The sequence below is a fragment of the Mobula birostris genome, chromosome 17 (genome assembly GCF_030028105.1).
Source record: "Mobula birostris isolate sMobBir1 chromosome 17, sMobBir1.hap1, whole genome shotgun sequence".
Classification (NCBI taxonomy): Eukaryota; Metazoa; Chordata; class Chondrichthyes; order Myliobatiformes; family Myliobatidae; genus Mobula; species Mobula birostris.
In genome coordinates, this window is record NC_092386.1 from 52,009,651 (window position 1) to 52,022,287 (window position 12,637).

The 12,637-nt window shown below is 39.2% G+C and overlaps 1 protein-coding gene across 5 annotated transcripts in view; it reads right to left on the reverse strand.

Annotated features, from left to right (window-relative positions):
* LOC140211678 (A disintegrin and metalloproteinase with thrombospondin motifs 19-like) overlaps nt 1-3,640 on the reverse strand; it is a 387,009-nt gene extending 383,369 nt beyond the window's left edge. For 4 of the 5 annotated variants that reach the window (XR_011889546.1, XR_011889548.1, XR_011889547.1 and 1 more), the window contains exons 1-2: nt 3,326-3,640; nt 2,598-3,073 (exon numbers count right to left, since the gene is read on the reverse strand). Coding sequence is in view for 2 of the 5 variants with exons in the window: in XM_072281717.1 (XP_072137818.1) it covers nt 2,598-3,073; nt 3,326-3,389 (540 nt within the window). In the remaining 3 variants the exon portion in view is untranslated. The remainder of the gene's footprint in view (nt 1-2,597; nt 3,074-3,325) is intronic. The other variant, XM_072281716.1, reaches the window with a different exon arrangement.
* Nucleotides 3,641-12,637: the final 8,997 nt, after the last annotated feature.

A 12,637-nucleotide genomic window follows, 5' to 3' on the forward strand; every position in this document is an offset into this window, starting at 1 on the left:
GTTTCAATATTCAGTTACCGATTTCGATTGCCAGTTTTACACATAGCAAAGGAAAATCTACCCCCACAGTACTGAAAAATAGAATGCTGTTCCTGTACAAGAGGACAGCATGACCTCAAGACAAACCAATGGTCAAAGCCCATGGAGGTATGAGGACTTCTTCCTCTCTTCTGTTGCTGTGTACTTCATGTGGCTCATACCCCAGGTTTTTACCTGTTTTCTTCATATATAATTACCAGTCATGCCATACCAACTAATTTTCATTGTTCAAATAAAATACTATACATAATCATTTGATATCAAGGATTTGAATAGATTTCCTGCCAATAATATTGTAGAAACACTGTACATGTGCCAAATTTGCCTCTGGGGGTAAACTTATTTGGAATAAATAAATGAAAAATTTGATCCAAGTGTGCTTAGGGCTCACACATTAACATTGAAGTTTCTGCATCACTGTTTCCAATCTTTGGTTACAAATCCATTAAATACAGGAAACACTTATCAGGTCTAAAAATGATGCAATAAAAGGCAGCATGCTATACTGACAAATGTGGAGTGGTATTATAGGACAATGTGGTAAACCATGTCAAAGGCTACAGAAAGAACAAGAAGGCAACATGCATTGTAACCCCTCCCACTAAGATTTGAACTTAAAATCTTGATGGAAGGATGCTGAAGATGCCCATGGAGCTTGGAAGAAACAAACCATTCAAAGATATTTTTTGAAAGGAATATATGGAATGCCTAGGAAAAACAAGAAGCATTATAAAAACAATGTATAAGATAATGTTCTAGATGAACTTAGCAGGTAAGGAAGCCTCTGAGGAGAGGCTCTTGACATTATGGGTCAATACCCTCCAGCTGGATGAAAGATAGAAGGGAGATAGCCAGTATGAAGAGGTGCGCGGGAGGGATGGAGCAGGTGCTGGCAAGCAGTAGGTGGATCCAGGCTAGAATAGGCGACAGCTGGATTGGAAATTGTGGCAGAGGCTGGATGCAGATAGGCAGATAAAGCAAAGGGCTGCAGATGATGGAATCTGATAGGAAAAGAAGGAGAAGTATGAGCTCAAGTTGGGGTGGCAGGTGGGAACAGTAAAGAGAGGTTATTCACTGAAATGAATTGCGGATGATTGGCAGATGGAATGGATAGCGGAGGGGAAAGAAAGACGTTTACGGGAGACTGGGTTGGGTGTAGGAGGAACTGGGTAGATCAAGTGGGGAGAGAAAAGGATCAGAGGGGGAGCAGGTTACCTGAAATTGGAGAGCTTGGTATTCATGGCCTGGAATCGTGCGCTACCCGAGTGGAATATGAGGTGTTGCTCTTCTTGTTTGTGTTTAGCCTCACCTCAGCAATAGAGGAGGCTGAGGATGGGCAGAGTGGTGTGGGACTGGGGGTGGGGAATAAAATATGGCTGGCAAAATGGAACTACAGTACACCAGAGGCTCAGCAAGCGATCACCTGGCCTGTGCTGTGCCTCACCAATGGAGGGGAGACCACATCAAGCACTACATGTAATGAATAAGGGTGGAGTAGCGGTAGGTGAGTATCCTGGAAGGACCTGGATGGTGGTGAGATGTAGGGACAGGAGTTACACCTCCCATAGTCGCTGGGCGATGCCTGGGGAGATACTGGTGACAAAAGATGAGTGAACCAAGGAGACCTGGAGTGCACAATAATTCAATGTTTCTTCTCTGTTTTTGTGCTTTTGAGATCTGTAAGTGATGCTGAAAATATGTTCACAGAAGTGAACATCATCTACACACATACAATAATGTACGGGTGGTGTATTATGCTTGGAAGTTGTATAACGTTCTGTGCTGGACATCAGCGAAATGCCAGAATGTTTTCCAGTCACACCAATGCAAAGGAAAATTCACTGGCAATATTTTCACCTACATAAAAGGTAGAAGTCCAAAGAAATGACGCAGGCATTGCGGAATGCTCTATTTTGGAAATTTGCCGGTACCTTTTTGAATAAGTTTTAGCATTGAACAAGGGAATCCTGGAGTCACGATGGGAAGATTAAATGCAAAACCCACACTCATGTAACGGGAGCATCCTGTGTGAATTCAGGAGACCGACAATTGGGTCGACTTGAACCCAATACAGATGCGCCTCCTGTCGGTCCAATCTTGAACGAAAGCGCGAACCTAAGGGGTGTGAAATTGCCTGGCCCAGATAACATGGAAGTCATTCAAGGAGGACAGCATTCCCGCACAGCCCTAACAACAGTTTTGCAAAGAATCTTAGAACGGACGTGGTGTTATATGTCAGAATCACAAACAGTTGCCAATTTCTAGTTTAAAAACAAATGAAGGAAAATTATTTGAAAAAGTGCAAGCAAGTATATGGATAAATAACTTCTTTAAGAAAATGGTCTTATAAACTACAATGCAAAAAAAAAATCAGAATTTTGGGGGGGGGGGGAGGAAGTAAACTTATTCCAAAAAAGAGCGGACCTGGATCGCATCCTCACCAAGGTTACAATTATTAACATTTTATTATTTCTAAGTTGAAATATTGTGCCAAATGCATTGGAATTGTAGGCAGCGGGCCAGTGAGTATCAGTGGTATTTGACAGCTGTGCACTTACCAGACCCCCGCAGGTGCTGAAAGAGGCGAGGGAGCCCCTGGAGTTGTGCACGAAGCCGCTGTAGTAGCAGGCGTGTTCGGCGCGGTATGAGCGCACCGAAATGTGGTGCCGGCTCCGGCGGCTGTGCACGGCGAAGCTACCGGAGAGGAAGCGGCTGTCCCTGGTCAGGCTCAGGTACAACTCCCTGCCAAACGCCGGGATCTTCAATTGCAGCCCCGGGGGAGAGGGCGAGGAAGCGGGCGAGGTGGAGGATGAGAGAGAGGCAGCGGCGCCGCGGTGGCCGGGCGGGGCAGGAGCCTGCAGCTCCCGCGGGTAAAACTCCTGCGACTCGTACTCGTCCCCGTTGGAGATGGAGCGCACCTCTCGGGATGTTATCCCGGGGCCAGCTGCCGGTTCACCCCGTACCGGATACGCTCTACCATCCTGAAGAACGGCCGGAAAAACGATCTCAGATTCTTCTCGGAAATTCTCGAGACCTGTGTAGAGGGAGGAAAATAAAACAATTAATGCAAAAATAATATTTTTAGGGATCGGGAAATTTTACCTCAGGAGACTTACTGCAATCATTTTGAGTCCTGTGCATAGAGTACTGTATTTTAGTATAAAATGTAATTGGGTTAAAAACGATTTTTCCTAGAATGTGTAGAATCAAACGCTGAATTTGATGTTTATTTTAGAGAAAAAATCCTAACTTAATGCAAAGCAAGCTTCAATAAAAAGTTACCTACCTGAAACTATTGCATCCGTGAAATACAGTAGATAGAAAATATAGGAAATGTGACTCTGCAGCATTCTTGTATTCCCTCAGTACCCTGTATTTAATGTTAAAAAATAATCCTTGTTATAATCAGCAACCAAAAAAAAAACCCTCTTTGGGTTAAGAATGAGAACGGTGAGGCGTTGGCTGTTTCTAGATTCCTTGTATTTTTTTTATAGGTTAAGGAAGGCTGCTCTTACAGTAATGAAATGTACTAGTCAGAGAGCGGCTGCTTCCCTGTCTGTCTCTCTCACTCACTCGCTCGCTCGATCTCACATGGTTTGAGTTTCCGAATGAATGAATTCGAGTCCCGCGGAGCTGAGCTCTCACCACACACACACACCAAGGGCTTCCCCCGAACTGCAATCCAGCCCTGATTGGTTACAGTAACTCACAGAGTGAGTATGTGTGTGGATGTTCGTGCAAGAGTTTAATACAAACAAAGCTTATGATTTATATAATACGTAATGTTTAAGTTTATTAGCTATAAATGTTATGAGGCATTAGAGTTGTTTTTGATGTATTATTAAACAATGGAATTGATTGTCAGCTGGGCACGTTTATTCACAGTTTATCAGAAGGAGGCAGAATTTTAAGGTTAAGCTACTTTTGATGTTATCACAACATACGAAAACAAGATTTAAAGAAAATGGAAAATTGTATTGCATGGTTGTGTTTCGAAGTTAGTTGTGGGTGGGAGCAGAAACTGGAACAGACTTAGAAGCACGAAAGCTTTTTTTTAAATTTTACAGGTCAGGTAAAAAAAATAGAACGTACACTACTGTGTGGAGCACACACACACACACACACACACACACACACACACACACACACACACACACACACACTCTCTATGCAAGTCCATGCATTTTTGAGATCGCTGTTGTGCCATAGTAGTAAAATACATGTTGCCAGTTCCCATAATTAGGGCTACTGATTTATGGTCTGTAATTTTAACATAGCCCTCAAGTAAATAAATGGCATGTTTGGGTTAGCCGTTCATTTTATATCCTACACAACTCTGCCTTCCAATGTGATTTTATGTTATGGGCGTATGTAAGAATGTTGGCTCAAAACGGCTTGTGAATCAGGCTAAAATTATCCCCATGGGACTGAAAGAGGGAGTATAACTTTGAATAGTGGTGTAAAAGAGGTGATGTTGACAAAGCTAGCCATTTTAAGCAACACCCAAAGTCAATTGCAGAGAAAAATACATTGAGTAAATATTGAGCACCCTATTCATTATCTCTCAGTTAATACACTTAACCAAAATCATCTAACACAGATTTACATTCTGTTTATTTTCTGGGTTTCCAAGATTTTTTTCAGTAATGAGATTTTATTTTCTTATCTATATTAATCTTTGTCAGAATACAAGGAACACGGGGTCTGGTTTCAATTCCTTACATTGGTTCACTTCAGTTTCCTAAGTGCAAATAATCGAGAAAATATAATGTAGCTCTTGTAAAGATATGGTAATATATTTGAAGGAAATGGTGTCTTTAATGCAAGGTTGCACAAACTTGGAATATGTATGGAGAATTTACGGCTGGGTCTCTTGGGAGATACTATTTCCCAAAGGGGAGAGATGAACAATTTGAGCATGATTCTCTAAAACTACTCTTATCCTTCAATGCACATGCATTGGCCCAGAAATTCACTGAGGGAGGTTCGAACCTTGTCTCTCTCTACTATTGATATCTCTAAGACAGCTAGAAAAATTGTGGCGATGCTACTTTAAATGAGCTGATAATCACCAGTTTGGTTCTGGGTACATCTGGTTGCATCCATGCCACTGAGATGGAATTTCATTAGCAACAGGAACAAAAATATTGAAAGCATCCTCTTATGTTTCTTTGCTTGTTCTGACAAAGTCAAAGAAGCAGTTGGTTTCTTGAAATTGGCCCTGGAGTGTTTAATCACCTTCCCCTTCTGACCCCACCTTCCGCAGGTCTGAGACGCACTAAACTAAATGTAAAAAAGGGCATTGCTAATATGCCTTTTAAAGTGCTTTACTGCATATTTTAAAGACCTAATCACTGCCGTAGTTTTTTTTATACATGCAATTGAGCTGGTGAAGGGCGCTAAAAATGCACCCATACTGATAAAACTTTGTCATTCCCAAGAAATTGCCCTAAGAAGATAATCTCCCATTGTGAAGTCTGGTAGGGAACTTCAGAATGTATTGTTGGATATGCAATAGTCAACCTGTGCATAGCAAAAATACAATGTGATAATGACCATATAATTTAATTTTTCGTAATGTTGTATGAGAGAAATGTCTTGCATTTAAATGAAAATACTCCTACCCATTTGTGGCAATCCTGTAAAAGGTCTGCACCCACGAGTGCCAGGATGTTCATCAGGATCGAAGCGTTATTAAAAGTTGAACAGGAGAAAGTCTGAAGATGTTGGAAATCCAAAGCAACACATTCAAAATGCTGGAGGAACTCAGCAGGCCAGGCAGCATCTATGGAAATGAATAAACTCTCGACTTTTTGGGCCAAGACCCTTCAGCAGGATATTGAAACTTGCTGCCCATGAGTTTTGCTTCAAGGCCAATGTCTTTGCAATATTTGCCGTAAATTGGTGCTGAGCAGCAGAGATTGTATTCACAGTGGCACAGATCTAAGAATTTTCTGTTCAGCTAGATATTGTGGAATTATTTAAGTATCAATAAGCTGAAGAAGTAAAGTGAAAATCTGACATTTACAAAACACTTTTGATCCTTTTATAAGCTTTTTTAGAGAGGCTGGCTGCACTGTGCAGAAAGTAGGAGCCTCAAACTTCAATCCTCATTGGGTAGAACTTCTTGGCAATGATCTAAGATCATGACTACAATACTTAAATGGATCTTAAGATGAGAAGTCCCCACTGCTTTAAGATTGGGCACCTGGTTCATGGGCTGAAGGGCCTGTGCTGTATGTGTTCTGTTATATATTACCTGTTGTAGATTTTTGGAGAAACTGGAGATACTGTGCAGTTGAAATTACATACTAATGCAAAAAGTTTCAACAAGTGGATTTGAACTTACCCCTGTATGCAAATTCACATTAATTTTCACTGTTCATCAGTAAAACAATTTCAAATGTTCATTTGGAAGTTACAGATCAACTACCCTTTGCCTACCAGAGTTATCAAACCCATCTATAACCTAAAACAATATCCTTGTTTCCATACTAACTGATATCAGCCTTACATCAACAGCTAGTTTGTTAATCGCCAATATGGCAATGAGACCCAAGAGGATACATTGTCACTGTCTCTTTAGCAGGCAGTAATCTCAGAGCAAATAACTTGCCCTTCAAGGAACCCATCTACTTTTCACAACTTTGATCGGGGAGTTTCTCACTAATAAAGCAAGAAACTAATTCCTAACTATAGGCAGCTGAAATCAACTTTGAATTCACGCATATCCTATCTGGGTCCACTGTAAACCTTTCCATATAGAATGAAAAGACTTCTTTTGTTGCAGGACATTCACAACAGCTGACAATGAATGTAGTAGGGGGAGGGGGCAGTGGGATCACCTTAAATTGTGCAGCCATAGAATTTCTTCTGTCTGTGAAATATTCAACTGAAGTGTACACTCAGTGGCCACTTTGTTGGGTACACCTGTACACCTGCTCATTAATGTAAATATCTAATTAGCCAATCATGTGGCAGCACCTCAGGGCGTAAAAGCATGCATGCATGGTCAGTGCATGAAAGCATGCTAACATCAGAATGGGGAAGAATGAGCTAAGTGACTTTGACCATGGGGTGATTGTTGGTGTTTTAAGTGATTCATAAACTGCCAATCTCGTGGATTTCAGAGTTTACAGAGAATGGTGTGAGAAACAAAAACCATCCAAGTGGCAGTCAATCCATGGGTGGAAAAGCCTTTTTAATGAGAGAGGTCAGAGGAGAATGGCCAGACTGGTTCAAGCTGACAGGAAGACGACAGTAACTCACATAATCACATGTTACAACAGTTGTCTGTAGAAGAGCATCTCTGAATATGCAGAACACATTGAGCATTGAAGCAGAAGGGCTAGGGAAGCAGAGCACCACAAATAGATACTCTGGCCATTTTACCAGGTACATGAGGTACCTAATAAAGTGGTCACTAGGTGCGGGTAGGTTGAAAAACTCATGAGCATCCTATAATCAACCTTTGATACATATGATATCAAATACACACATTGAATATGTGGCTTCCTGAAAGACTTACACCATTTCACTCTGATCTTTGACTGCAAAACAATACAGATCTACACTGAAATGACATTTTGCTGTAAAATCTCAGTTAAAAAAATACTGGACATAACCTTCTCTGGGTGATTTAAGAAACAATGTTTTCTAGGAAGTAAAGATAACAACCCTGCCGATTGAGACCTCCCTCCCAATGTGCCAGATGCACATTGCCCACAAAGCCCACTTGTTTCAATAATGGAAGATTCTGTGATGTGGAGATTCTGCTAGATTAGGAAAGGTGGCAAAATGTACCATCGCACTTTAGTAAAGATTTAATAGTTCAGATCATTTTGGAGCCTCAATAGTATTCCTGTCAGATTACATAGCATGTGTTTTGATTGCACGTAGACTTCCAGTTACTTCAATATCCTCAAGAGGATACTAGGGATATTAATAGTGTTTTAGTATTATTATTTTGAGACAATTAATGAACTATTATCCCTGCTTCACCAACTATGCTAATGTATAGAATATATGAATAGTATTTTATTAGGCAGTTTTGATGTCAGTTTCATCAGAACCTCATTTCTTTCTCAAAACTCTGATTATTTTTAAGGCATAAGACTGAATGCTCTAAGTTGCAAACAAAGGGCAGTCTTCTGAGCAGACCTTCCATTTTGAAATGATCCAGAAGATTTCCAACCGATGGGATTAACCTGGAGATGGACACCTAGGAGTTTTCCAGAACAAACAACTGGTAAAATTCGGTTCCAGAATTCATGACAGACTTGCTAGTTGCCCTTTAATGCCCATCAAATATTCTTGAAAGCTGCATTTTTGTATGTTTTCTCTTAGTTATTTTCATTTGCAGGATCATTCACAAGATCCAGGTGCAACATTAATCCTAGTAACTTCTTACCAGCTGTGGGAAGTTTACCTTTCTGCTGTGAACAACACCTGACCCTACACATTCATGCAGCATCTGCTCTCATAAGTGATTGACCAGATATAGAACGGCCAGTCTGAAAAGGCTTTATTTGACAGTGCAGGATTTATGAGATTTATAAATGTTATTTACTTTCCAATGAAGTTCTTCTCTTGCTGACCTAATAAAGCTTTTACTTCAAAAATTTATGATGCAAAATCAAGGCAGCTTATTCTTCCGTCCCAATGTAATTTTAACCACTAGGGAGGTTCAGTTATGCTTTAGCACAAATGCCATCCCAATACACTCACCCTACACAGTACATGTATTGTGTAATATATTGGGTATTAGCTGTAAAATAATATTGTATATTGAAATCTCGCAATAATCAATTCGTAAATGAATCCTTTTTTTAACTTAACATAATATTAGAGCAAGAGATTTTTTGAAAAATGTATTTTTGGTTATGGTTACACATCCCACAAACCCTTTTGCAAAGTATGAAAATTAAAACTGTCTTTCAGATGTTAATTGCTTTCTTCTTCAGATACTCCACTGGTCTATATTATGGAAGATACAGTTTGCTGGAAATGACCCAGTTTATTTTAATGGCTTCTATCAATCTGAACTAGTTTGAAGCCAACATACAGCTCAATAAAGACTAGATATTATTGTAAAACACTAAAGATATTGAGAGAGAGTCAACTACCCAGTGGTGGGGGAGGAGGTGAAATCTGAGAGCCAACCTATTATATAGCTTGTAGTTTGAAACATTTGATGGAGAGGGCTTTGAATGGAAAGTATTTCTTTATGACATGTTTCTCCTTGAAGTTTCCTTTAACCTAATTTAGAAAGAGTCACAGACAGATGCATTCAATGTTGAGGATGTCCAGGTATACTTTGAAAGTCTGATACTTGGCTTGAGCTAGGAAGGCAGACTGAGCAAACGTAGTTTACAATCTATAGATAAGGAAGTTTAGTGATTATCTTAAAATAGAGGGAGTAGACAAAATAGTTTGTGAGAGATCTGAGCACCAAAAGTCATAAGGTTAGAATTCATGAGCTGTGCTGCTGGATTCCTTGACATAATTGCCATTTGCTGAACCAGTCCAGCTATAATGGTGAAAGCAATACAGGCTCGGTGGGACATAAAATGTATTTAATTGTGAGATAGATGTAAGGCTCGGTACTTAAATTTCTGCAAAGTTTATCTTCCTCTTCCTTCTACCTCCCCAGAACCAATATTGTAGCTAACTGCAATAAATCAAATTCCAATATTATCACTTTTTCTGCAATTTCCATCTTTGAAGGAAAGAGGTCTTTTCAAAAGAGATCAATCCGCAGATCTTTATTTTCAATAAGGGTCTCTAGCTAACTTTTCAGCTCAGTATCAGAATATTTCTGTCTAAGAGGATATCAGTGAAGTGTTTGGGTGTGAGTCCAAACACTCACAGCTACAAAATACAGGAGATGTTATAAATGCTAATTCAGCTCATGTGGAAACACAGTTTATTATACATCAGAAACATTTCATTTGTGCTAAGTGGAAATGAAGTACATAAGCTGTACAAGTGTCCATAGCTTACAGAATGAAAACAGTGCTTTCATTGTATTTGTCAGACAGTACCCAGAATCTAAACACATCAGTACTGGCACTGTGCTAAACCTGTTACAGAAAGCCAGAAGATGATTGCACAAAACAGCACCCTAACCCTGCCAAATTATGACTACTGAAAGATCGGTAATGATGTAATTATAACTTCACTGAAATCCATCTGTTAGTGGGAACTGTTAACTTACAGCCCGGTACACTGCAATCAGAGTCATACAGGCAGTCACTTCACCCTGCATAAATAAATGAATGAATGTCTGAATAGACTTTTCTTCCACAAACTGTATGTCGATTAAAATATATGATTGCCCACATACCATTAAAACTTGTGGAATGTTGCCCGCTGTATAAATATGTTGCCAACTTCCATGCACAGATGATTTCTTGTTACATTCCTTCTGGCAAGCCTCAGTACAGGATAATACAATCAACCCAATTCTGAGAACTCCCATTATACCCGAGACTTAATAAAATGTATGTTATACTTACTAATTACATTAATGAATACAAACAGATAAACAACGTTAAAAAAATATAAATACAGGCTATGATGATACGTGATTTTTCAACAGGCAAATCAGGTGGTTAAAATATCTGGTTCCTGACAACTGATGTGAATGTAATAGAGTACAACAGAATTATGTGTTCAGTTTATGTCAAAAATATTCCTTTCGATTACAGCATCAAGAGATTTTGGTATCCCCTCTTTGGTCCTCTGCTTCCTATACTGTGTTGGACAGGCAAACATGCAGTCTAGGACAGGAGATCTATTAATGGAACCCTTTTCTGTCAGCTAACCATCTTTCCCAAGTCTTTTTGGATCCAGTGTAAAATTCCAGTGATGAAGATTGGATGCTTCTTCAGGCCTTCCCTGAACTTGGGTGGTGAGAAGAGGTTCAAATGAGATAGTATACACAGTTGAGTACCATTTCCTCCCAGAAGACAGTATAATAAAGATGACATTTTCCTGAAGTATTTGGGGCAGGAAAGTTCCAAGTGGCTTGCATTTCATTAGTTTCACCTGGATTAAACACCGAGGAGCAAAACAAAAGAAGAACAGTTTTACCCTTTGATACATTGATGAATGAAACTAATCTGAAATTTCTAGCCTGTAAGTAGGGAAATTATCAAAGGACAAGCTAAATGACATAAGTATTCACTTTTTAAAATTTATAACCTTTTCCCCAAAATTTGATAAATACTCCTTGCTGAGAGAGATTGTCGGACCAAAGTTTTTTACATCACACAATAAGGAATAAAATGAGGCTAATAGAATCATCATCCATTTTCATTATTCCTCCTAATTTTTCTTTGACTTATGATGCCAAAGATATACAAGGATGTAAACAAATTGAGTTATTGAGCTAATTTGATGTTTTGCTACATACATTTGTTGTTTCATTGGGCAACAAACAATGTCTGCTGCTCCAAATTCCAGCATTTCCAGTGCATTGTGTCTCCATTTTATTTCAGTGACAAATACTATCATGAGTGGATCTCAGTTTCACTTATTGGAAGCACAAGGTGAGGTTAACATACAAACTTGTATGATTTGTGGGTGCCACACTCAAACAAGGACAGACATATTTGGGACTGCACTAAGGAGGAAAAAACAATTATCATTCTCATCAATGGCGAGGAACTGTTGCTTTGACCTGTGGAATACGTGACGTGGTGAAGGACTTCTTCTTCCCACTTCGGGTCTTCTTACATATTGAATGAGTTTCCATTTGGTGAAAAGCTTGGAAGTTGCTGTGGGCCCAAATATGGAACAATTGTAAGAATATGAGTGATGAGGACACTGTCACTCTTTTATTCATCTGTTAATTTAATCCTGCCATTAATTGATATGTTTCTTTGGCAATTTGTAGACCTCTTATAAACTTTGTATACCTTTAATATCTCTCTCCTCCTCTTTCCTAACAAAAGCAAAAACAACTTGGTTGACGATTCCTCAGAACTAATTAAATCTTCACATTTTACTTGAAAGTGTCTTTTATGGGAAGGTGTTCATGCATGTGTAATTACAGTAAGTGTTTTTTTTAATCAAGCATATGATTGTGCAGTCAAATCTTTTCTTAAAAGATAATGAATTCCCAGGATAACAGATTGGATAAATGTTTACATAGTTGGTGTGGCTCTAGTGGTACATTGTATGTTTTTACATTGCATTTTTAGCTCCTGGAAGCATTCATTGCAATAATGACAGGAACACAAGCAAAGCATATGCAAATCTGGGTGCTCCTGTGTCCTCCCACAGTCACAGGATGTACAAGTTAGTGAGTTAATTGGTCATTGTAAATTTTCCCATGATTAGGCTAAGGTTAAATCGAGGTATGGTGGGCAGTATGGCTTGAGGGGTTGGAAGGGGCCATTCCACACTGTATCTCAATAAATAAATAAATACACAGGTAAGGAATCCATAAAAGCATAAAAATCAATTTTATATAGATTAAAGTTGTTCACTTGTCTCGAATAGTAAAAGTGTGAAAAATCATTGTGTATTTAAAACAAAATTCTGCAAAGTCAATTCCACACAGAAGACTGTGTCATCTCCTATGGTTACTTGA